The sequence below is a fragment of the Lepidochelys kempii genome, chromosome 7 (assembly GCF_965140285.1).
Source record: "Lepidochelys kempii isolate rLepKem1 chromosome 7, rLepKem1.hap1, whole genome shotgun sequence".
Classification (NCBI taxonomy): Eukaryota; Metazoa; Chordata; order Testudines; family Cheloniidae; genus Lepidochelys; species Lepidochelys kempii.
The window spans coordinates 14,693,553-14,720,131 of record NC_136386.1 but is presented as its reverse complement, the minus strand read 5'-3'; the positions used below and the strand labels follow the sequence as shown (position 1 = coordinate 14,720,131).

Genomic DNA, 26,579 nt, shown 5'->3' with positions numbered 1-26,579 from the left:
CGAGAAGAGTACCAGATTAGATGGCTCGTGAGTGCATTCCTGCTTGGCAATTCCTATGCTACAGTCTTTTGCACATTGGGTAACTGGTGTACACTGCAAATTACCCAAGCTGATCTTGTCAGCGTTATATGGTCAAACTCTGCATAACGCTACCCATTTGGGGCTGTTATAAGAGGAACAAGCATTCCTTCAACAGCAGGCAGGCATGTGCAATGACAATGAAGAACACATTTACTGTGGCACATTCAAGGGACATCCTGCTGGTTATTGTAAATTTGAAGTCCTTGCCGTAAATGCCAAGCTTATTTTAGAGCTTCCCCAATGAAACACAACCTTAACTCCAGATCTAACAGTCACCACTGTTATCTTGCTAGATACACACTCTCACAGAATTTGCTTTTGTCCGAGAATTTAGTGTTCGAGAAAGTTGCCAAATTATTGCAGCTGTAATCCAATTTCCTCTGTTACCCACATCACGGGCAATGGCATTTTGAGGCCCACTTAAATGTATCCATCTTATTGCTAAATGATAAACACTTGTAAATACGCTATAGCAGACAATAGATTATTTTATCAATACCCTTCCAGTGTTTCTTAAACATTTAGACGTGAAAGACAAAATTCTTAATTGTCCAAACCATTACTTGTCAGCTAGCTGAGGTGGTGGGAATATTTCCCAAATGGAGTCACCCTGTAAGCGTGGCACAATCACAACAGATGTGCCTAACTTACAAACTATTGCCCTGACTTGGAACCATGAAAGTAGCCTTCTATGCCTGTTCCAAGCACCAGTGAAATCCATGTCCGGCACTAAGCCGATGTGGGGGAATGGTGTCTGTGAATACCCAGTTGTAGCACTGGATCCTACAATGCTAATAACTTGCATGTAAGGCTCTGCAAGTAGGTTTTCAAAAGCAAAAACAGCACCCAACTCCCACTGACTTTAAGTGGCAGTTAGGCACATAAATGGCATTTGTGCCTTTGAAATATATCCCCTTGTTTAATTAAACCTATTTTAGCACTAGACCAGGGATCAGAAACTTTTGGCACATGGCCCGCCAGGGTAGAGCCCCCTGGCCAGCTGGGCCGGTTTGTTTACCCCGCCACGTCTGCAGGTTTGGCCGATCGTGGCTCCCATTGGCCGCGGCTCGCCGTTGCAGGCCAATGGGGGTTGCGGGAACCAGCGGCCAGCACGTTCCTCGGCCTGCCCCGCTTCCTGCAGCCCCCATTGGCCTGGAACGGCGAACCGCGGCCAGTGGGAGCCGTGATCGGCCAAACCTGCGGACACGGCTGATAAACAAACCAGCCTGGCCTGCCATGGGGCTTTCCCTGGTGGGTCGCGGGCCAAAGGTTGCCGATCCCTGCACTAGACTTTAAGAACAACATAGGCTGTTTGAACTAAAATGAAACTTGGTGGGGGGAAAAAAGTTTGAACTGGAAAAAAATGTATCTGAGGTTTTTTTCAAATGCCACAGCTCTAAAACTCAAACACGATTTGAGCAATATGTTCTTGATTTTAAAAACATCATCTGGGCTCAGATTACAAATATTAAGGCAAAAGTTTGGAAAACTGGTTTTTATGGGCTGGTGTTAGCCTTATGTGTAAAACTTCAGCTCCAGTTGGAAGCTCCTGGAGTTGAGCAGGTCATTTTGATGTCAGGATTTAGAGGTGCGAATTGCATGGGTTGTTAACAGGCAATTTAGCAAGTCTGAAATGTTTAGCTAATGTCTGTACAGCACTTTGAAATGTAAAACCCTATGTAAGTGCTAAGTATTGCTATAAAGTGAATAAGAAAGGTGGTGGTGGTGGGGGGACAACACAAGAATGCCCTGGAAGTGGGGGTTGCCAAGCCTCCAGGATTGTCCTGGAGTCGGCAGGAATTAAAGATGAATCTTTAATTAAAGATTATGTCATGTGATGAAATCTCCAGGAATACTGCCAACCAAATTTGGCAACCCTACCAGGAAGCCACTTATGCATGCTTGTGAACACTCCCACTCAAGCCAGGCCTCAGCTGCCCTGCTCATCCTCTGCTCAGTACTGATGTCAAAGTGGCTTGAGTGCTGGACTCAACCAATGATACCTGGCTCTCAATGTGCTATGTGTTTTCTAAAGAAATCAAACCCTGTATTCTATGTACTCCAAGAGGCCTCAGGTCCTTACAGTTATTTTCCTACTAAGCTCCCTCCAGTAAACCTTTACATTTAGAGTTCTCAGGGGGCATAAAAAGCCCCATGTAGTGATAATACTGCTCCCAGCCTGCTGGCTCTGCCCTTTCCTTTTGAGATGCATTCAGGCCCATTTGGGACATTAATGATATTTACACAAAGCACAGTAAATACATTCAATAAACCTCACAACTCACCTTGGTGATACGTAATTAGTATTATTCTCCATTTTGCCCTCCTCTGGCGGTTCCTTATCTGAGGTGGTGGTATATAGGTAGTCTTTTCTTGTCCCTTGGGGGTGTGGGGAGAACAGGTATCTGGAGAAGATGGAGGGCAGATGAGCTGATTGCTGAGGGCAGGAGCCCCCTTGAAGTTCTGCACCAAGCGAGGCTGAATCCATCTTGTTGTGCTGTGCTATGGATCCTGCCTGAAAGAACTCCCTTCTCCCTGAGATGATGGTTGCTACCTCAGCATGATATCCTTGGTAACATATTCTAAATATTAGTCCTTTTCTAAGCATCCCATTAATGGACATCCCGGGATGGTTAGTCATTGCCTACCAAGACCCTGGAAGACTACAGAAGCAGAGTATCATTGCCTTGTTTATAGCTACTCCCACCCCTGCTTAAGCCTGGCAGCACTGACTCTTTGCAAGAAAAAACAGAAGGGACAGAAAGCAGAAAAGTTGCAGGGAAGAGACAGTGGAAGGGCACTTTCAACTCTTCCTCCTGGTTTTCTCCATGAGGAATCTACCTCTGCTGCGTGGTGGTTGGGAGCTCTTTTGAAGGATAAAAGGAATATGGTGTATTAGAACAGAACCATCAGTCGCTTTCAGTGACACAGGACAACAAATGAAGAAGCCTGTCTGCACACCATGGGGTGGGAGTGGGGCCGGGTATGAAAAATCTGAGGATGTCTACACTACAAAATTACATCAACTTAACTTACATTGTCAGACAGCCCTGCAGTTATTAAACTGCCTGTGTGTATGCACACTTGGCTCCTTGTGAAAGCAGTGTGTCCCCTCACCAGGAGCGCTTGTATCATCAGAGTGGGGTACTGTGGGATGGCTTCTGAAGGCCAGTAACAGTCAACATAATTAACAGTGTGTTGACTAAATTAGATAGACTGTGACTCTAAGCTGCTCAGGGAGGTGGTGTTACAATAGGCTTAGAGAGACACTTAACGTCAGCAGGAGCCAAATGTAAGTGAAGACACTGCCTCAGCTAGATTGACACAAGGCGGTTTATGTCTAACCATGTAGTATAGACCAGGCCTGAATTTGCTTAGTTACTCCAGCTTTACAGAAACATGAGAAATAATCCATTCAACCATCATGGTGGCAGCCACCTCAGAGAAAGGGGCACAGCATTTAGGAACAGGGATGTCCCACAGTGCACCAAACCTGATTTAATGTGACTTATATGGAACTTTACAAATTAATACAAATTATGAATACAGTAATATATATCTTAATTAAGCCACTATTACGGAATGCACTACTTAAAGTAAATTTGACCATGATCTCTGCAACAGCTTTTGTTGCTTAATTGTGGAATTGAAAAGCTATTAACAGCAGCTTTTAATGTTTTGTAGAGTTTAATTGAATACAGTTTGTTTAAAATGTTATATAGTCATTTACAGATACGAAAATTGATGTCTCACAGTTTCACATTTTTTAATTTAATTTCTTCCAAATTCTGTGAAACAGTAATGTTGAGCATTCAATGAACCTGAGGTAGGGACCATACATTTAATAAGAATTTTAATTGGGCTATTTGATCTGAGATGCTAATCAGGTTGCAATAAAAACAGAGTGATTGTATTTAATCACACTACTTTCAAAACAACTTGCTTCTCCATCTGCTGAGAGTGTGAAGTTTAAGGATGGAAAAGTCAAAGATGCCAAACCCTCCCTCAGAGTTTCATCCTGAAAAGAGAATTTTCAAAGCTGCCGCACTGAGTTGCTACCTCAAGGGCTGCTTTAAGGATTAATTCAAGTTTGTAAAGTGTTCTAAGTTCCTTAGAAGGAAGAATCTACTTCAGTGCTAAATTGTATCCTGTTTTCCCAGGCAAAATTTAAAAAAATACTTTAACAAATTGTACAGATAAAACGCTTGCAAGCATATCAACAGACTAATAAAATACAACCATGCTCTTATTAGTATGAAAATACAGTACTCAAGGATTTATGTTTTCTCCTCAGTTTCTGATCATTGGCCCTAAATATCTACAGAACAATGTATCATGTCTTGACTGTGTAAGTAACTGGAATTCCAACCCACCCCATAATAATTAGCTACATAAAAGCACACAAATACATGTCCTGCTGTAAAACTGCTCTGATTTTACTGCCATCTAATGTTAGAGTCATTGTCTATTTTTCTGAACTAATCCCACTAATTTCAATTCAACTATTCATTGAATGACACTAAACATAAGTAAGGGTGGCAGGAACTCGACCCCAAGTCAGTTATTTTGAGAGGTGTGGGGGGATTATGGTAGTAAATATATTTTTACAGTCAGTTTCTTATCCTCTCAAATGCTTTACATATACACCCCTGTACGCAGTTCAGGTTCACTTTGCCTAGGGTATGTCAAGCAAACACACCCTAACCCTTTTACTCCCTTTGATATCTGTGACTCTAGGGAAAGGTAAGAAGGGAATTACTTCTAATCAGTAAGGAGAATACGAGGTGGTTCTCTTTTACTGTGACAAAATGTGATTACCTGACACTGGGAGGAGAAATCTGGACTAGCTGCTCTGGATCTGCTTTAGTTTTCAGTGGTTACATGTTACACTTTAATATTCCTCATTTCATGTATAAAAACTAAAATATACTTTAGGAAAAAGGACAGAGGGGCTCCAAAAATTTGTATACTTGTAAAATGGAGAAACAAATGACTGAAAAATCATAAGACATAAAAAGTACTTATACCCAAGTAGATATTTATGATATCAATTTAGACTAGTCATCCGTTTAATCTAAAGTTGATTTAGGAATTAAGATAAAAACTAAAAGCTTCAGGAAAACAGGGTTGTTTCACATGATAGGATATCATTTGTTTGGGAACTGCTGAAGTGAACCTTTCAAGCTGATACTCAGCTTTGACTACAAAAAAATATTTAGATCTCATTAGTCTAGGAATATGAGACTCCCCCCAGGCAAAAATAATGCATTAAAAAGGTTTTTATCTGGAGCACAGAAGTCATTCACCTTGTCTGTAGCTAAGACAGAATATCAAAAATCCTTGTGTCACCTCTACTTGCCATTAGGAACACTGGAGATAAAAAACGCCCAGGTATTAATTATTTACCATTTAAACATAAACAGAGGTAGAGTTTTCAGTCAGATTGGCAGAAATAAAGCCCCATGTTACTGCAGAGCTAAACTCCTGCATTCAGAGCATAGTATGAATTTTGAACATGAAACAATTTAGTGCCTAAAAGTCTTGAACTCAAATGCAATATTGGTTGGTGGTAGCATTATATTTACAAATATTTTGATTCTTCCTGTAACAAGGTAAATACAATTATGTGTATTAATAAATCATCAAACTCTACTACTCGTACATTTTACACCTTCTTTACACAATTTAAGAGTTCTTCTTTATCCATTTGGTAACCACTCTTCTTCCACTGATCCCTTAACTGCTGTAACATTGTTCCAATTTCCTTTCCAGAAGAAATTCCCATTTTTCTTAAATCATGGCCACTGACAGGAAAAGAAGGGACAGACCACTCTTGCATTTCCTTTAGAAGATGCTCCTCTCCTTGGTATTTTAGAAGCTCACAGATCCTGGAGTTCATATCAGGTTCCCTAGACTTAAACAAAACAAAAACACACAACAACTATTAAGTGTCAGAAAACAGCTTAGTCTCAGATCAGCTGATGTTGTTCCTACTCAACATCACAAACTGACACCACAACCGGCACTCGCTTGACAGCCTGTAAAGCCCTAATGGACAATATATACATAACATCTCCATTTTGACTGTGCAGTTGATTAGCTTTCCCCAACATCTAACCAAGATTGGCACTTGCAATAGAGCCACTGTAGCTACCAGACTGGCTCAGATAAGTAGCTGGATTTAGCATTTTGGGGAAGGTGGAACAAATCAGAAGATATTTTTCATCCCAAGGGAGTGAGCCTGTCTTTTATTACTTAGGTTTGCAACCTGGGGATTTTGGCAGATCCTTGGAGGCTTCTGGAAACCCAGATAGTAGTAGTAGTAGTGGCCATTATTTCCGGTATATAATTGGCAAAGAGGCTATTACCAGAGTGACCCATGCCTTGCTCACCTCCAGCCTAGAGTACTGCAGTGTACTCAACATGGGGCTACACTTGAAAATTATTCAAGCTTCCGCTGTAGCAGAATGGCACTGGTTGCCTACTTAATAGTACTTCTCACAAGGAACATATTATACCTGTGTTTCAGAGACTGCACCAGCTTTCAGTTCATTTTGTGCACAATTCAAATGGTTGAATTTGATCTATAAAGCTCTTTATGGTTAGGGTCCCTTGAAGTCAACCTTTTTTCTTCTGTTTTGATACAGCAGGAGAGATCACCTGGGACAGCCATAGCCAAACTAACAAATCATTCCCCAGATATGTTTACAAAGAGTTGTGTAGCATTGACTCAAATTTTTCTTTCAGATGTTTAACTCCAACATTTCAAACCTGGCTGCCTTAAAGTTAGACCAATAGGCCCATGCAAAAGCTGCTACCTTACGGAGTTGGGGCAGCTCAGCACTGCTAAAAATATTACTTCTAAGAAGGCGCATACATATGGCTTTTAGGAGCCTAACACAAACCATCAAATTTGAAAATTTTGGCTTTTTTAGGTATCGAAGTGTGATACAGGTGCCCATGCGAATAGCAGCTCTGAAGGGGGTCTCAAAATATCAAACCTTGGTGTTTTATGTTGCAAGTGATAGATTTATTATAGTAATTAACTTCCTAACAACTCCTCCTCTGACCCCCAAACCTCCCCACCTCAGTTCCATACTTCTCCCACCCACACTCAACAACCCTCCAGGTTCAATCCCAGGCTCCTTCCCTCTTCTTCAGCTCCTCCATTGACCCTGACTCCCCCAAGCCGTTGCACGGCTTCTGGGGGGTATGAGAAATATGTTTCTGTATTGTAGTTTAAATGAATTACTCCAAAAAGTTCTGTATTAATTTGCCTAGTAAGGAATCTTTTTGCCAAAAAACATTCCCTGAATAATTTTTTTTTTTTGGCTGTATTATTACTGCCATACTTGCTGACAGGTATTTTGAAACAAATTACCAAAACAATTGAAACTGGTGTGATTATAATGGTGTTATTTTGACAAATAAAATATGCAGAATTTTAAAATATTATGTGCAGAATTTTTAATTTTTTGACGCAGAATTCCGCCACAAGTAAACTATAGTTAACTCTGTATAGCACTTTTCATCCACAAACCTCAAAGTACTTTTGAAAAGAAGGAAAGTATCATGATCCCTGTATTACAGGTGGGGAAACTTTGGTGTATAGAGGTGAAGTAACTAACCCAAAATCACAAAGCAGGTCAGTAAAATGTCTGGGAATAGAACGCAAGAGTCCTGATTCCCAGTCCAGGGTCCTCTGCGTTGGACGATGCTGCCTCTTTTCCTGTCTGTCTTAAGTGAGAGCTTTGAGTTTAATATAAGAAATAAAATAGACAGTGACATGAAATGCACTTACATCTATAATGAAGTCTTGATATGGTTTAAGTGGTTCTGGACTATCTGTAGCTTTGATTAAGTCTCTTCTATGCTTCACTATAAAAAGGCCAAGGTTTTTCTCTTCTTTTGAGATTTTCAGCCTCAAATCGAGTTTTATGACATCATCCTGCACCTTGAACAGTGATGTTAGAACGGTCATTGGTTTTGGAAACAGATTCTGAACATTTTTACTGACTTTGTCAAATTCCTCTAAACTCCCATTAACAGGTAATCCTGAAGGGGGACACACAAAAAGTATCATGAAATAGTGTTACAAAAGAACTAGCAAATCAGCAGAAGAAATGGTCTAATCAAGTACTGCACGACAACACAAATGACTATGGAGACTACTGCCATCTTAATATGCTGGTCTGCAGTTATTTGTGTTATAGAATTCTTATGTAACCCTCATTGTACTTTACCTATATAATGGGCAACATCGAGCTCATACATAAGTCGAACCAAATGATTTACGTGGTTTCCAACAAGAATTTTTTTCAGTTCCACCCAAATCCTCTCTCCTGATATTCCAGCCAAACCTTTGGCATTTTTCTTAATTGCTTCCAGAGTATTAGGTTCATGGTCACCAGGCTTTTCTGCTACTCTTCCATAAAACCTACAAAATAAGAATTCTAAATCTTACTACATTTAACGATTCTTCTGTTTATTACTTCTCTTCAGAAAATTACCTCAGGGCAATATTAACTGTCCTAATCTTAAAGTATTCATGGAGTATTAAAGTGCAACTGATCTTACATAATTAGAACTTATGGAGTGCTTTATATATCCACAGATGTCAAAGCACATCACACTTTCAAAGGCATCATCACTTCATTCTACAAATGAAACTGAGGTGCAGTTGCAAAAGGTCTTACAGAAAGTTGGTGGCAGATCTTGGGACAGAACTGAAGTCTCTTAGGGCCAGATTTTCAAAGGTATTTAGGTGTCTAGTGGGTTTTTCAAAAGCACCTAAATAGATTAGGTGCCTAACAAGAGTCGGGCACCTAATCTGTTTAGGCACTTTTGAAAATTCCACTAGGTGCCTGTTTGGATCTTTAGATGGCTAAATAAATACCTTTGAAAAGCTGGCTGTTGACTGCTATGACCTACTCCCAATGAACCAAGCAGTTTCTAATCTTGTAATGATTATCCAATTTTTGTGTCTTCAGAATACCGCTTTCCTTTTCTCTCTGCATGTTCTCGGATAACGTGTCATTCATAAGCCATCCTGACAGCTTAATGCCATGTTGGCTCTACTCTTACTTCCCCTGTAACAGATGGCAACATTCCCCATTCCTCAACAGAAGAATCATATTACACACCCACTAACCTTCCCAGCCACTGTAGTGAACTTGGCAGCAGATGTCCAGAATCAGAGACGATCACAAAAGAAAAGCTGATTGAGCACTGAAAATTTCTAGGCATGGTAACATTAGATCCATTGAGGGTCAGAGTAACCAGTAAATTGAGCTTCATGTTATTAATTAACTCCTCAGTTCTAAAGCTGACTTAGTCTTGTTTCTCCATCTCCATGTTTTGTTAATAACTGGGACATGAGGTTGCAGAAACAAGTGTGGTACGACCCATCACCCTATTTATCACCACAGAAGGAAAATCATTACCAAAATTACATGAGTCCTTATTTTCAGCATCTTACTGAGGACAAGGCACTATATGAGTTTGGCTTGTGTGTTTTTCATGACACACTAAGCTTCTATTTATCCAACTGGCTGTGGAATATAACACTCTTGTGAAGATTTTGTTTGAAAATAACTATAACGTTATTCATTTCTTTATTTAGAAAAGCAAAATATTACCTGAAATATCTCAGTATTCGTAAATAATCCTCTTGTATTCTCTGGCTTGCATGTCCTACAAATCTTACTTTCTTGTTTTTTAAGTCTTCGTAACCCCTGAAATAATCAAAAAGCGTGCCATCCAAACCTAGTAAAGAAAAAGTGTTTTTAAAAGGTGTATTTAAGTAAATGTAAAAACAACCTATAATTTTAGTTGATTTAAAGCAGCAGAGATTATACACTTAGTTTTAACACAATACTCTATTACTGGGTAAATGATTAAATTGCAGCAAGGGAGATTAAGGTTGGACATTAGGAAAAACTTCCTAACTGTCAGGGTGGTTAAGCACTGGAATAAATTGCACAGGGAGGTTGTGGAATCTCCATCATTGGAGATTTTTAAGAGCAGGTTAGACAAACACCTGTCAGGAATGGTCTAGATAATACTGAGTCCTACTACGAGTGCATGGGACTGGACCAGATGACCTCGAGGTCCCTTCCAGTCCTATGATTCTATGAAGAAAACGTTCACGTCAGAAGACCTGAAAGCCAAGATATCCTCTGATCGGTCAGACCTCCCCCATTTGTGCAACCCCCAATTTAGCTATGGAGGCAAATTCTGGTTTTGGGCAAAGGCCTAGATGAAACACTGCCTTCAACATTAAGAGAGAAATTGTATTTTATTTTTGGAAGAAGTTACCTAAAAACATAGAGTTGATTGTAAGATCTCTTCTTTCAGCATCTTTTTCCCAGTCCGTTGTGAATTCCACCTCTGCATGTCGTCCATCAGTGACAACATCAATTCTAAGTGTGGTAATTTCAAAATTCTGTTCATGGAGCTGCAATTCACACAATATTGTTGTTTTATCTTCAAACACAATAAGGAAAAGGAATCAATGTACAAGAGTTAAATTTTCTTTGTGCATATCCACCTTCTATACAAATGTACAATGAACAGAAAAATCAGAATACGTTCATTGCCTTTAGGTAAGGTTCGTTTGATAAGGTTTTATTTTTAATTTTCTCATGCTACTTGGGGTGCTATACTTTTGTTCAGAAAACAGAAGCCAAATAATTATACAAATCTTGGAGGAAATAATTGCAATGCTACTTTGGCTAAGATCAAGCATAGTATCAGTTTACTATTGGATAAACCCTGTATTGGGGAAAATATATCCTGCTTTTATATGGGGATGGACTATCTAACAGATTTTTTCTAACTACTAAGAGCCTACAAGATTCATAAACCTAGTTTGTGATTACCCTGGCAGTAATGGTTCCATGTTTTTCTCCTTTGTTATTGATCATACGAACACCAGCAGACTGGAACATTTCCTTCATCTGAGTAGGTGTAGCAACGGTGGCAAAGTCCACATCTTGTGGTTTCATTCCATTTAATAAATCTCTGACAGCACCTCCAGCTATTCTTAATTCATACTTTTCCTTTTCAAATAACTCTGGGAGGGGAAAAAATCTTGGTAAGAATATTTTCTTTTAAAAATGTAATATCCCTCTTTAACCAGCTGTAGATTTGACTCATGCATATTGGGGCAGATTTTCAAAGATATTGCAAATGTTAAATATGCACAAATACCAGGATTGCATATAAAAAAAACCCCCAAAACCAAAACCACTAGTCATGTGCACATACAACCAAGCCAGCTGATTGCCTAACTGGCCACGTATGGATGCAAATATGTTTGCATTCATGACATCGCATGCACACATTTGAAAAATCTAGCCCAGTACATCATGTTAACAGAGGCTTGTTTTGCATAAAAGACAAAGAAAGTCAATATAGGCCTTGTGCATTCAACAAATAAATATTTAGATTACTGAAATTTGCATAAGGTTATACTTGCTATAAAGTTTGAATAGCACCACAAGAGGACCTAAACAAGAATAATTGTGCAAGTGCCTGAACATTGGGTCCATGTGAAATTAAAACATGCGAACAACAGTTTAAAGCAGCGATACCCAGATCTCAGTGGTTCAGAACCCAAATTAGCGATCAACATTACCCAAAAGAGCTACAGTAGCATGAATTCATTGTCTCACAGCAAAATGAGAGCTGCAGGAGACACATTAAAGAGCCACTTCTTACTTGCGAGACTCAGTCAGTATCACTGGTTTAAAGATTACTGCTAGTAATGGTTCAGTAGTGACTTCTCTTGTCACTGGACACAGAATGTGAAGAAATGCCTATATGATCTTGAAGAACTAAAGAACTTAATATGCTGCCTTCAGCAGCTTCTTGACATAAATTATGAGGAGCACTGTCTTCTTTGGAATTTATACAAATGATTGTCATATTTGAAATTGGTAAAAAAGAATATATGGCAAAGTACAGATCTCCCTGTATTCTTAATATTTTACCAAAAAGGGCCAACTTCCTCAATTAATTTAGAAAAGTGGTTCCTGCAAGCCTTGCAACACACTGAAATAAAAGTATCTGCAAGATTTGTGAGTTAGAAACAAAATATTTATTTTCTTTCAGGCAATACGTTAATTTTACTAGAATTTAAAATATTTTTTGAAATAAGGTTTCAAAAGACACCCTCTTTAAAGTTGAGAGGCATGGTCAGTACATTACTACCACACTCCAGCACGTGACACATTAAAATTTATGTAAATATTATTACAGTGCAGTTTTCCCAATCTCCCATGTTTTCTTGACAGATTTACTGATGCAGTAACCTCAAAAGTGATACACCTCAATTCAAGGTCAGAGGTGTAACTGCAATACCATATTTATTCAGTGGTGCCAAAATCAGTTGTTCCACCCCAAGTTTAAAAGAAAAAGTCAGACTCAAGAAGTGAGATTTGTTTTCAACTATAAAGAAAAGAGAAACACACAAAGAGCGTATTATACATAAAAATGTGTTCAAATGTCCAAGTTTGCTAAAGTGAGGCAGGGTTTTTTTAGACCTCTTCATTGTAAAATGAAGACAGAAGAAACAAAAATACATACTAATTTAGGAACAAAATTGTTGATTTTTTCATTGTTTATAAACCTACTGTGAATAAAAATGTTTTCATTTATTATTTCAATTAAAAGAGTTTTGAGGATAAATATTCCCTTGTAGAGTCGAAATCCTTAACAATACCCACACATGAGAACCAAAATGTCAAATGGACTAAAAACTGACTGAAATGGCTTTGACCAATGTGCCAATTATACTGTCCTAGCTGAATGAAATGCAAACAAGGAAACAACATACAGTAACTCCTCACTTAAAGTCATCCCGGTTAACATTGTTTTGTTGCTGATCAATTAGAGAACATGCGTGTTTAAAGTTGCACAATGCTCCCTTATAACGTTGTTTGGCAGCTGTCTGCTTTGTCCACTGCTTGCAGAAAGAGCAGCCCGTTGCAGCTAGCTGGTGGGGGCTTGGAACCAGGGTGGACCAGCAGCCCCCGTATCAGCTCCCCGCTCCCCTAAGTTCCCTGTGCTGCAGCCACCCAGCAGGCTACCAATTGCCAGAAGTTCAGCTGTCCCTCCCCCCACTGCCGTGTGCTGCTCCTGCCCTCTGCTTTGGAGTTGCTCCTAGAAGCCTCCTGATTGCTGTGGAAGGGGAGGGGGAAGGGCAGGGGGGGCTAATGTCAGGGTGTCTCCCTCCCCCCTGCTCCTGCCCCCCGCTTACCCCATCTCCATGGCAGGGGCGAGGGGGGGATGCGACACGACAGGGCTCAGGACGGGGGGGGGGGGGGGGGAGAGCTTGCTGGCAGCAGCTGCTGTCTCAACTTGCTGATCTACTTAAAAAGACAGTGTACTTAGAGTGAGGTCAGTGTACTTAATGGGGCAATACACATCTCTCTCTCTCCCCCTCTCTCACATACACACACAGGGTGTGTCTCTGTCTCTCATGCTGTCTCCCCACCCTCCATTTGTGCTGCCTTGTAGAGTGTGAGACTACATTAATAACAATGAGCTAACCCTTGAGGGCTCAGTTGAGTGCTAGTTCATCATTTAGTAGTAAGGCATTCCCTGGGAAATACTCCACTCGCTGACTTCACCACCTCAACCAACTTCACAATCATCATTGCTGTGTACAGTATTAAATTGTTTGTTTAAAATGTATACTGTGTATGTGTGCGTGTGTGTATATATATAAGTCTTTTGTCTGGTGAAAAAAAATTTCCCTGGAACCTAACTCCCCCTATTTACATTAATTCTTATGGAGAAATTGGATTCGCTTAACATTGTTTCGCTTAAAGTCACATTTTTCAGGAACGTACAACGTTAAGCGAGGAGTTACTGTACATGGGAAAAAACAGCTGTTTAAAACTTTCAGTTTCAATAACGTTCAAAAAATGTTCGGCATTTTAGTATCAGCCATATTAAAATGTTCTTTATTCTTGAAAGTGTCCCCTTAAAAAGTTAGAATAAAATGTTTTATGAAGAAGCCACTTTAAAATATTATTAAATCACTTTGTAAAATAAATGAATAAATACATTAAACTTACATAATACTTTCCTGAAAGATCCCAAACACTTCACACATTACACAAAACACCCCAACTTTTGGAAGGATCAGCAAACAAATGGCACACAAAGTCAATGAAATTTTGTCTAAGACACTAGAGCAAATCCAAATTCAATATATGTACCATCATATCTTTAATATATTTACAAAGCTAACAGGATCTCTGAGTTTAGAATGCAGTTCTACCCTCAGGAAATGAATCTCTAAAAATGTCACAGTGGGACTCCATATACACTGTCTCACTGATTTGCATTTCAAATTTGCTCACTTTGGAAGTGAAAAGATTTGTTTTCTAAATGCCATCACCCACAAACTCACCCTGGACTCCTACTTCTCTCCATTTCATAAATCACCACCAGTAACAGAGGTTCTCCAAGTGAAATGTAACTTCCTGCCTGCAGCCCCATAAACTTCAGATTTTGCAATCAATGACACTTATCAGCCTTAGGTAACTTTGCACAGGTGCTACCTATAATCTGAAGACAGAGCGGTTGCCAAGGTGCAATTTGGCAGATACCTATGAGCAAAATAAAAGAATCCAGCTTGACTGCAAGAGCACCCAGGGTTTGGGCAGACGACACGTGAAAAAAAAATATATATTTTTTTTTACTTGCAAACTGGGCATATCTGAAATGTGAATCATAGAAACACAGGACTGGAAGGAAGCTCAAGGGATCATCTAGTCCAGTCCCCTGCACTGAGGCAGGACTAAGTATTATCTAGATCATTCCTGACAGGCATTTGTTTAACGTGTTCTTAAAAACCTCCCATGACAGAGATCCTGCAACCTCCCTAGATAATTTGTTCCAGTGCTTAACTACCCTGACAATTAGCAAGTTTTTTCTAATGTCTAACTCAATCTCCCTTGCTACAATTTAAGCCCATTTATCACTCTCCTCTTTATAGCAACCTTTTACGCACTTGAAGACTGGTACATCCCCCCTCAGTCTTCTCTTCTCCAGACTAAACAAACCCAAGTTTTTCTATCTTTCCTTACAGGTCATGTTTTCTAGACCTTTAATCATTTTAGTTGCTCTCTTCTGGACTCTCCCCAATATGTCCACTCCTTTTCCCAACTTCCAAGTGTGGTGCCCAGAACTGGACGCAATACTCCAGTTAAGGCTTCAACAGCGTTGAAGAGAGTGGAAGAATTACTTCTCATGTCTTGATAAATCTAAGAATAGAACTCACAATTAATTTGGGGCTTGTTCCCTGCATTTTGACAGTGTGCCCCGAGGTTGGTACTCACGCTCTTGTGCTTCTGCAAGACAACTTGACTCAGAGAACAATATCTGCACATTGGACGATACGGTTGCACATTTCATTTTCTCAGCTCATAAGTGGAGTAAGAGTCAATGAATATGGAACCATTTACACAAAGTCATGTTTGCAGGAAGAACTGAATTTTACAGGTAAACAGAAGCATACATGTTCTAGCATGCACCACTACCTAGCCCCTCCTACATACAGGCCTAGATAAAGGCCATGTGTACATCTGATGGAGATAGCCTTTCATTGGTGAGAAATGCACTTGCGTCCACACTCAAATTTGTTCCAATACATATTTCTCTAACCATTAATCAATGCATGCTGTGCCCACACAAGGTTAAAGTAAGCTTCCCTCTATTAGCTTCATCAATTGAGTGGCAGCCTGGACCCCTTCAAATTCCATTCAGTGCTAACAGTGGTCTGAGCTACTGAGCTACAATAATCTGGTCACTTTTCTGAACTCCCCTGCCAGAGGTTTGCTTGACCAGAAGTCACCTCTGAGGATGGAAGTATAAGCTGGTTTCAGAGTAGCAGCCGTGTTAGTCTGTATTCGCAAAAAGAAAAGGAGGACTTGTGGCACCTTACAGACTAACAAATCTATTTGAGCATAAGCTTTCGTGAGCTACAGCTCACTTCATCCGATGTAGCTCACAAAAGCTCATGCTCAAATAAATTTGTTAGTCTCTACGGTGCCACAAGTCCTCTTCTTTTTGGAAGTGTAAGCATCTCTCACCTGCCACACTCTTCAGCCCTGGGGTGAAGAGAGACTGGAATTCCGGAGACTCCAGCTTCATGGTGACCAAGTGCCGTCCCTGGACCCGGACCCCTCTCTGGGCGAGGGGGAAGAGGTGGAGACCCGCCCTGCAGCACGGCAGGAACAGCTGGCACCACATCTAAGGAGAAGAAACGGACCCAGTATAAGTTGGGACGGAGCCCATCGCTGAGGGGGGAAAAGCCAAGTTCCCCTTCTCTGCAGCTTCTCCACAAGGTGGGAAGGGTCAAACAACTGATCTTGACGTGAACGCGCCCCTCAATCGCCACAGCACCCCAGCGCCTCCAGAACTTCAAGGCAGGTCTGCTCAGGGGGAGATAAGGAAGCATCACCCCCTTTGTTTTACAAACGGGAAACTAAATGGCGCTCAGGCCAGACGAACGGTGCCTTGCTCCGGGTTCGCTCCACCGGCTCCCACAGGTTGATTCCAGAACTAGAGCGTCCACACACACGCAGAGCTACTCCGAGTCCGGACCCCGGCCCGGCGCGCAGTGCGGGGGGGGGGAGCTCTCCTTGCACCCCAAGACCCCCTGAGTCCGGGGTTCCGGACCCCCGGCCCGCCCCAGGCAGGACTCCGAGGGGGCCGGCTGCCCACAGACCGCACTGGCGGCCCCAGGTCGGGTCTGCCACCCCCGCGCGGGGCCGGCATCGCAGCGGGGCAGCCCCGAGCGAAAGGCTCGGCCCCGTGCAAACGGCGCCGGGATCTGCCTCCCCAGGCCGAGCCCGGGCAGCCGCTGCCCCCGGGACCCATCGCCCCTCCCCTGCCCGGTGCCCGCCGCAAGGTGGGGGCGTCGCTGGGCCCGGGGCAGGCGCCGCGGGGTCCGGCCTGAAGGGAGCGGCCCCGGCACGCCGGGCGCTTAGACCGCGCGGGGGCGGGGGAGGCGGCGGCGGCCCTACCCAGCCTGCGGCCTCCGTGCCGAGCTCGCCCGCCGAGGCCGCCTCTTCCGGGAAGGGCGCGTGAGCGGGGAGGAGCCAGTCGCGGGGCGGGAGGATGACAGGCCCAGCGCCCCCTGCCGGCCCCTGGGGGAAGGTGCGGGCTGCTGGGCTCTGCGCCCCCTGCCGGCCCCTGGGGGAGGTGCGGGCTGCTGGGCTCTGCGCCCCCTGCCGGCCCCTGGGGGAGGTGCGGGCTGCTGGGCTCTGCGCCCCCTGCCGGCCCTTGGGGGAGGTGCGGGCTGCTGGACTCTGCGCCCCCTGCCGGCCCCTGGGGGAGGTGCGGGCTTGGGGACTCCAGCGCCCCCTAAAGGCGAAGGCCGTGGGACCGTGGGCTCCATCTCACCCCCCAGCCCCTCGACAGCCAGCACCGAGCTTTCAACCTGCACCAGCTCCACGCTGTTGTCTGCCCCCGATCGCCTCAGCGTCCTGTGGGCCAGGCTGGGGGAGGTCACGATGAGCCTCCCGCTCCTGTGAGCATCCCTGCAGCGGGTGAAATAAATCCCCACGCAAAAGTGCCCGCGGGCGAGTCTGAGGGACCCCACAGCTGGTCACTTGCCCTATTCACCTGTGTAGGGCACCTTGACTGATCCTGTCACTAACCCACAGACAGTGCTTCTGTTTTTTGGCATTTCTTAATTTCATTTGGGGGTGGGGTTATTTTCAGCAGTGTTTGAGTTTTATGTAGCTGTCCAAAACCAGGGGGGGTTGTGGCTTTCTCTTTAGATATTCACTGATTTCGTTTTTTTTAATTGGGGCATTCATCCGTTGCACTAGAAAATCAGAAGCCAGCCCGCAGAGTAGCATGAGAACCTCCATACACTCTTGGGTAAGGTGGGCAGAAGAAACATACAGTGTACGGTAATAGGTATGTGTTGTCAGACATCACCAGTGTGGTGCTCTGCTCTATCCAATGTTGATAACAGTCGGCTGCGTGCATGTGTGTTCTCCCTGTGTGTTGTCCCAGCTCTTTGCAGATCAGCTGGCACAACGGATCTCGAGAAGAACCACCCAATGACCACAGACTCAGATAAGGTACGAAGGCACCCAGCCAGGTTTACTGCCAAATGAAACACAGTCTCTAGCTCCCTGGATCAGATGTCTATAGTTCTGCTAGTACATATGTGCTCCCTGACAATGCCTGGGAATGTTAGGCCCGGGACCATGACTGAGGAATGTAGTATTATGATTGAGCATTAGAGGCACTCCCAAATAATTAATATATGTGAATAATATGGATATGGTGTATATATTTGTAGTGTATACGGGCATATATGTATGTATATGTACATATACCAGCACTTTATATCCAAGCATAACAATTCTTTTCCAATCTGGTGTTATAATTTGGCCCCTGTGGTACTGCAGGTAGCAACCCACTTTTATTTGGGCAATTACAGTTACCATTTGTATCATTATTAGGAGTCGGCTGAGTGTTTGGAAATACTGGGATAGGGATTGTGATGTGTCCTACAGTGCTTTGTATAGGAGAAGTAAAACAGAAATTTGGAGTAGTGACGCTACCACTGAGGCCTTTCTATATAAATATATTGTAATTAGTTACTACACAGTAGTAGTAACTGTAGCTCACGAAAGCTCATGCTCAAATAAATTGGTTAGTCTCTAAGGTGCCACAAGTCCTCCTTTTCTTTTTGTGGCTACAGACTAACACAGCTGCTACTCTGAAACCCGTACACAGTACTGTCCATCCTTGTTATAGATTACCCTTACTACGGGCTGTCACCCTTTGGTAAGCTTCACTGGGCAGGAAACAGAAGTGGCTAACTTCTCTGTTCCATTGGTTGAACTGCTCTGTGATACACCAGTACTAGACCTAGATCCACTTGTTTCTTGTGGATGTTGTCTTCCAGATAACCTACTGAATGGATGGTAACCAATTTATCAAATATTGCTGTGTCAGGATGTAGGATTGATATCCAGACACTGAATAAGATTGTTTCGAATAACATGTTAGTTAGGATGCAGTGTCAGTAACCCACATTATGACTGGTGCTAACAGGGAATTTGTTTACCCAATTTGTAGTTACTGTGCAACTTAATTTCTTTACCAATTTGTTTTTCCTTGCCTTCATGTTGTTTGCTGCCATTCATTTGATGATTTTTACCTGTGTGTTGGTTAAGCGGTTTAGCAAGGTTGCAATAACGCAATACAGAAATAATACCACAGTACAACGATAATATGGTAGTACAGCAATAATACAGCTTTTTTTACACAGGAACCAAGTTGAAATTAAATGACAGTTTCTCCTGGTCCAGCTAGTGCTTTTTAGCTGATAGTTAACTTAATTGTCCATATATGGTAGATAGAGGTGTATTTGACCAGTCTCTTATTTATAAAGCACTTCATTTTTCTTTTCTTGATGCTTGGTAGTTTCTTCACTGTATACTGATATTTTCTGGTTTCTTTGGTCTGTGGGATGCAACTTAAACAACTTTTGTTAGTTAACATAGTAAAGTTTTTTGTTTGTTTTCAATAACCCAAACTTAATACAAAATTTAACTAAGTTTGTTTACAATGTAATAGTAGGGTGCTGCCTCTCACCTTGTACATGTTGGTTCGAACAAAACAACTCTATCCATCATATTACCCTTTTGCCCATCTTTAGGATGGGTCAGACTGTTCCTTGTTATCTGTGTGGAATGTGCAAGTATCTAAGTATTCTGGTACCTTTTAGGTATGTGTATGTTTGCAACATCAGCCCTTTTCTTGCCAGCATCTGTGAGCAGGGTCTGCCTCTGGCTCACAGTTTAGCTTTGCTTTATGTTAACAAAGTCTTGATCATTACTTTAGTTCAGGCCTTAGGCCTCATACTGGGCCTCAGATACAAGGGTTTATGTTTCAGAGCCTCATTTTACTACAGTATGTTGCCAAACAGAGAAATGTAGTGGCTGGAGGGGACTTCACGAGGTCTAGTCCATCATCCTGCCTCATCGTCCTGGGCCATCCCTGGCTCTGACAGATGCTTATCCAACCCGTTCTTAAAAACTTCCCATGAGGGACTCCATACTGTCTTTTAATTCATACAGATGCACTGTTGCCCACCCCTAGAGTTCAAAGATCATGACTCAGGTCCCGCAAACTCATGACTAGCTGGTTTAGAAATAATGAGATTAAAAAAAAATGTGTTTATTTGCCTTGGACTTTCTGAGCCTTTAGGGTGCTTTACTATGCAACTATAAGGGCTAGAAATTTACATTAAAAAAAAAATCAAAGCTGAGATTCACATACAATCCCCTGATTCCAGCAGCCTGAACTTTAAGAAAAAGTACTGCAAGTCTCACAACAATATCACCAGAGCTGGCCACGCTGCTGATGAGCTGTAAACATGATGAGTATTCTGTGGTAAAGTCTTAGGACTAGAATTCCAGCTAGATTGGCCTGGTTGCAGCTGCTTACCTTTGGTGGAGCCCTGCCTGGATGTAGAGATGTATGCAGTTGGATCAAATTTCCGATTTCTTTAGTCCTTACATTTCAGTATAGAGAGCCCAAGCAGAACAGAGGTCCTGTGTGCAGCATGCCTGGATGCATTATGGATAGAAATAATGCAGAACATAGTTTAACTGTTAATTGTAAGCTCTTTGGGACAGGGACTATCTCTTACTATATGTGCGTAGCAAAATGGAACTTCAATCTCATTTGGAGCCTATAGGTACTGAACATATTTTTTATATGACATATAGAAGTTATAATAAAAACATAAAATACTATTGCTGGACAGTTGCCATGTAACACTACTTTATTTCTTAGAATTCAGAACAATACACACAAAAACTTAAAAACAGAGAGACACAAAGCGGGTGACTCCCTAAAACAGAGAGACACAACTCACTTAAAGCTGGCTTTCTGCAGACTGTCTTCTGAGAAAGACCCGGATTACATGCTTCCCTATAGAGCCCTCAAACCTGCAAGCGGGACCAGTAAACCCTTTACAAATTACAATGATAGCATCTTATTTTAATACAGCTTTCAATACATCACAAATACAAAGAATAAAGTAGCACATTCCCATTTGGAATGTTGTTTTCAGTTTTGGTATCTCAATTTGAAGATATAGCTGAGATTCAAAAGGTTCAGTGAAGGACAGTAAAGATGGTTAGAAGTCTTTTATGAGGATATGTGTATAGAAAGAGACTGAAAAGCGATAGAACAGTAAACTACAAAACATAATGAGCTAGTACTCTGAACACAGGATGGGAAGCCAGGAGCTTCTTGAGTTCTAATCTCAGCTCTGTTTGTAACTCATTGTTTGCCTTGGGCAAGTCACCTAACCTTGCTGCCTCAGTTTCTTCATTTGCATATTACCTACCAAATGATATAGTTTTGATGATTAATTACTATTTGAACAAAACTTTGAAAATGTAAACACTGTAACAGCTTTGAGTGTCATATCATAGCCTAGACTGTGGGGACGGGTACATTAGAAATACTGTGAAAGATATATACGCACTTAGTTGAGGTATTTAAAATTAAATATCAGTCCTGTTTTTTTTTATGTGGTCCCTTATAAAAGAACATAAGGCATCTGGCCCTGTCAATTCAGAGTCCACAAATTCATGGATTCATTTCCTGTTGTTAGCTAAGTAGCTTTCCAGTGTACTCCTTACCTTTGATCTCAAGAGCAAGGGGTCACTTGAAATTAATGGCCGGTATTTTTAATATAAAGCAAAATAATTCTTCACAGTGTGTTTAGTCAGTGAGCTGAATTCACTAATACAGGAGGTCAGAACATTATATGCTGTAGCTGGCTTTAATAATGGCTTGGATAATTCTGTGACCAGAAAAACAAAATTATAGCTACAAAGGCAATGCTAGAGCCCATTGAATTTGATACTCCGGGTATTAAATGTTAGCCCCAGGGTCAGAAGAATCTCTTCCCCGTGAAAAGCATTTCACAATTTCTGAGGTGCATTAGGTGATGGACATTCTGCTTTCCTGTGAAATAATGACAGTAGTTAGGATACTGGTCCTAGTATTGCAAACCTGATGGTCCTACGTTTTCCAGTGCAGAGGGCACTATGCCTCACTTAAACCTTTCATTAAGGCTTTAGATGGAATATACTGGTGTAGTGGGACCTTGTTTGGGTCCATTGAAAAATTTTGTTGTTAAGCCATAATCAGCTTGGGAAGATGCTGATGTTGGTCCATCCTCTGGTGCATTTAAGACAATCACAAAGAAAAGTACCGCAGGAGTTTGCTTAGTACCTACCCTGGCCCTGCTTGTTTCTTATTCACTGAACCATCATAATGCAAATGTTCTGATTTCTGGCAAAGGTAGCATGTGACCTCCCTCTTAAGGTTACAAAAGAATACATTTATAATTGTGTTCAGAAAAATTCCCTCATTAAATACAAGTTCATACTAATCTTCAGGCCGCTTTAATATTAAAATAACTCTATCTGAAATGTAACTAATGCTTACTATTCCGAAATATTTTACAAACATAGGCCCCAATTCTGCAAAATGTGTCCACCCACACAGAGCCTTGTGGGGTCTATATAGATCTTAATGGGTCTATAACTCATACATCAACTACAGAGATCACTTCAAGTAACGAACTGGAGCCACTTCTGGTGTTAAACTTGAGAGCTGTTCAACAATGATCTGTGACATTGCATAATAGTTTGGGTATCTGGTGTACCTTTACTGAGAGGGAATGATTCAAAAATGGCTACATTTCCTCTTAGAAAGTTAGAAGGACACTCCTGACTGAGGTAAAGGGACAAATTTGGCTCATTAGAACATGAAGGCAGGCAGGTTTTCAAAGGAGCCGGAAGGAGTTACACATCCAAATTTCATTGAAAGTCATTGGGAGATGGCTGCCTGGCTTCCTTTGTGAGTAAAGCTCAGTTTCAGCAGCAAGGGTGTTGAAATGGTCATTTCAAATGGGAGGTACTGTTACACATAAATGGACTCTTTTGTCTCACATTTTACGCAAAGCCAGCTGACACAGTAGCATTTTGCTGTGGAAAGATTTTCCTGGCATTGAACACTTAACAGACATTGCAAGAGTGAATGCCTGCAAGTATAAATGAACTCTTCCAAAAAATCTGATATATATAATGGCCTTCAGTCAGACTTGTCTAAGATGGTAAGAAGACTAAGAATCTGTCCCTGAGTGGCGATAGCTAGGCTGATGGAAGGATTCTGTCATCGACCTATCCAATCCACATTTACACCTGGGATAGGTCAGCATGACTACAGGCTACAGCTCTCAGGGGCATGCATTTGTCACACCCCTGAGTGCCGTAGTTATACCAACCTAACTTTTAAGTGTAGACCAGGCTGATGTGGCATAGCTATGAAGAAGTTTTTTCTGCCAGTGCAGGAACACCACCTGCTCAAATAATATTAGGTTTGGCAACAGAAGGACTCTTCTGTTGGTGTAGCTGCATCTATACTGGGTGGGTTTGTCAACATAGCTATTCCAGTATAAGTTTTAAGCGTAGACCAGGCCTAAAACTAGCCTCCTTTTTACTCCTTTACAGAAACTTTCCATTGATAATGACAGAGTTGCCTTCCCTATAAATCAGTTCTTTACATTTGTTTTTTCCTTTGCTTCTTAATTTCTCATTTCCTCTGCTATCACTTTTAATTGTAACTTTGTGCCAGAATTCTTTTATCCCGCAGAGCATTTCGGGATGCAGTTTGTATGAAAGACAAAAATCATTGTGGTGTGTTGTATCATATTGCTATATGCCAAATTATTTATAGTCCCACCATATTATGGTATATAATTAAGCCAACACAGGTAGAAGTAAAGTCATTTCATGCTTAAGAAAGCTCTTCATTCTGTGGTTATATGCACAGTTCCCTTTTTTTCTGCAGTCTCCTAATTAATCATCCGTCATCATTTCTAACGTACGTCTCAGAGTTGCATTTAAACACAGAGCAGAGTTATAAAAGAAACACGGAGAGAGCTGCCCAGAGGCCAGTTTTCAGAAACAGAGCTAAGAATCTGAAATGAACCCTTAGGATTCTGCTGCAAACCTCAAGGAACATTTTTTGGAGGAGCGAATGGGTATCCCTTTTACAGATTGCCTTGTCTTTCGTGCACTGGGAAATGAGAGTCTGGAACCTGCTCCCAGTCAGTAAACTCTTGACAGTGGACTAGACTGCAGCTGTGCTAATAAGTAAGAAAAACCTTAACTTCTAGCAGATGTTTTCTGCAACTGTGGCTTTTTGCTGTCTTTTAAGACCGAAGATATTATGTATCATTTTCTACAGTATTTATTTTATACCATTCGTAATCAATATGTGCTTGCCTCTTATTTCAGTGTGAATGCTTATGCGTATTAGTGAATAGGCTGTTAATGCTATTGTGGATATGTAATCACCTTGTCTAATTATTTAAAATGATACTTTTGTTTGATCAGAGAGACAAGGTGGGTGAGGTAGTATCTTTTATTGGACCAACTTCTGCTGGTGAGCAAGAAAAGCTTTGGAGGCACACAGAGCTCTTCTTCAGGTCTGGGAAAGGTACTTCCAATGTCATAGCAAAATGCAACATGGAATGGAATGCTTAGCATAAATAGAAAAGGAGTACTTGTGGCATCTTAGTCTCTAAAGTGCCACAAGTACTCCTTTTCTTTTTGCGAACACAGACTAACAGGGCTGCTACTCTGAAACTTAGCATAAATAGTTAGCACATAGTATAAGGGACCATTCAAGGTAGAGTGGCCCGTTAACACCAATAGAAGATTTTACCTTGCTCACCCTGTCTCTGAAATATCCTGGGTCCAACACGGCTACAACTACCCTGCTTACATTTTCGTTTGATTACATTTTCAGTAATTTCACATACACACCCACCAGTAAATGATGAAGAACAATGATAAATATATCTGAAAAGTTTGTAGTATCACGTGAGTATGGAAATGCCTCTTTAAAGAGTTAATTTTTCTCTACTGGGGTGATGGAAAAATGAAGTATAAAATAAAAAGAAATGAGGAAGGAAAATATTTGGAGCTAAAATCACAAGGATTCAAGGATAAAACAACATAAGATTCAGTCAAGGTAAACTGATCTGCATTAGTATAATATTTTTCTCCCATTTTTCAAATGGGAAATTGAGGGTCCAGGAATCTTAGGACAGGTCTACACTTAAAACGCTGCTTGGCACAGCTGCACCAATGCAACTGCACCACTGTAGCTCTTTAATGAAAACACTCTAAGCCGATGGGAGAAAACTCCTGTCGGCTTAGTTAATCCACCTCTGGGAGAGACGGTAGCTATGTCAGTGGGAGAAGCTCTCCTGCCGACATAGTGCTGGATTATGCATACTCCTGAGTGATATACTTATACTGAAGTAATTCTGTATTGTAGACCAGGGCCTAGTGTCCTTCCAAGGTCCCAGGGAAAGTATGTGGTGGAAGAAGAATTAGAAACCAGATCTCTTGACTCCAAGGTAAAAATTTACAAACTTGGGTGTTAGGCACCCAAATCCATCTTTCAGCTACTAAATAGATGGCTTGATTTGCAGGCATGCTAAGTACCAGCAGCCTCTGTCCAAGTCAATGTTCTGAAATTACTGAAGTCAGTACAAGAGGTGGGTCTTCAGCACATCTGACAAGCTGTGCATTTTAGAAATCTAGAGATGAACTCAGGTGCCTAACTTTTAGGCACCTACGGTTGAAAAATTTGATTGCCAGCGTTGTGCTCCCCATTTACTCAGAGAAATATAAAGCTCTCTTTAAAACATTACATAAGGGTACTGCTGCAGCTATGAAGCAATAATAAAGCACCTCCCATAGCTAAAAAGTTTAATCATAAGTGAAATCCAGTTCAATACTCTGATTACATCAGCTTCAATAATACCAGAACTAAACGGTAAGTACTGTTGCATTGCCTCTGGGAGGCTCAGACGTCCCTGTTAGGATTTGTATGTGATTTTTCAGTAATTTGAATGCGTTTTAGCAGAAATATGATCTAGCCATTGTCTGTAGATTTTTGTATCTTTAGTAATGTTTATGGAAGAAGAAAAACTGAAAATCTGTATGAGGCTTGCAAATGGAATTTTAAAGAAATGCTATATTTCGTATTTTTGCAAGACCCACTGGGTCTTTTCTTACATAAAGACTTTTTATTGGTATGATTTCTGTGTCTTTACATACAGATTAGGCAACAATTAAATAGCCCATTTTAGGGCATGTCTACACTACAGCCCTAAGTCAACCTATGTTAGGTTGACTTACAGCCACCACACTAATTACAGCCAATGGTGAAATCCACAGACGCATGGCTTTTCAGGAGCTATACTGCCATCGAGGGCAAGTGGTCTTGGAGATATTGTGCAGGCATGTGGATGGCCATGGCATGATTCTTTGAAATTCCCATGGATCTCAGAAGGGCATCAAGTATCAGGCCAAATCTGCTTCCAACTCCATAGTAGCAGATGGAGGCCA

At 41.5% G+C, this 26,579-nt stretch overlaps 1 protein-coding gene across 1 annotated transcript; it reads right to left on the bottom strand.

Annotated features, from left to right (window-relative positions):
• Positions 1 to 3,749: 3,749 nt before the first annotated feature.
• Positions 3,750 to 17,179, bottom strand: TRNT1 (tRNA nucleotidyl transferase 1). Its single transcript, XM_073351149.2, has 8 exons — positions 17,124 to 17,179; positions 16,188 to 16,347; positions 10,962 to 11,155; positions 10,399 to 10,537; positions 9,720 to 9,846; positions 8,325 to 8,518; positions 7,883 to 8,136; positions 3,750 to 5,995 (listed from the first exon to the last, which is right to left on the bottom strand). The coding sequence occupies exons 2-8, from the start codon at positions 16,345 to 16,347 to the stop codon at positions 5,747 to 5,749; spliced, it is 1,317 nt and encodes a 438-aa protein (XP_073207250.2). The 5' UTR covers positions 17,124 to 17,179; the 3' UTR covers positions 3,750 to 5,746.
• Between the last annotated feature and the right edge of the window lie 9,400 nt (positions 17,180 to 26,579).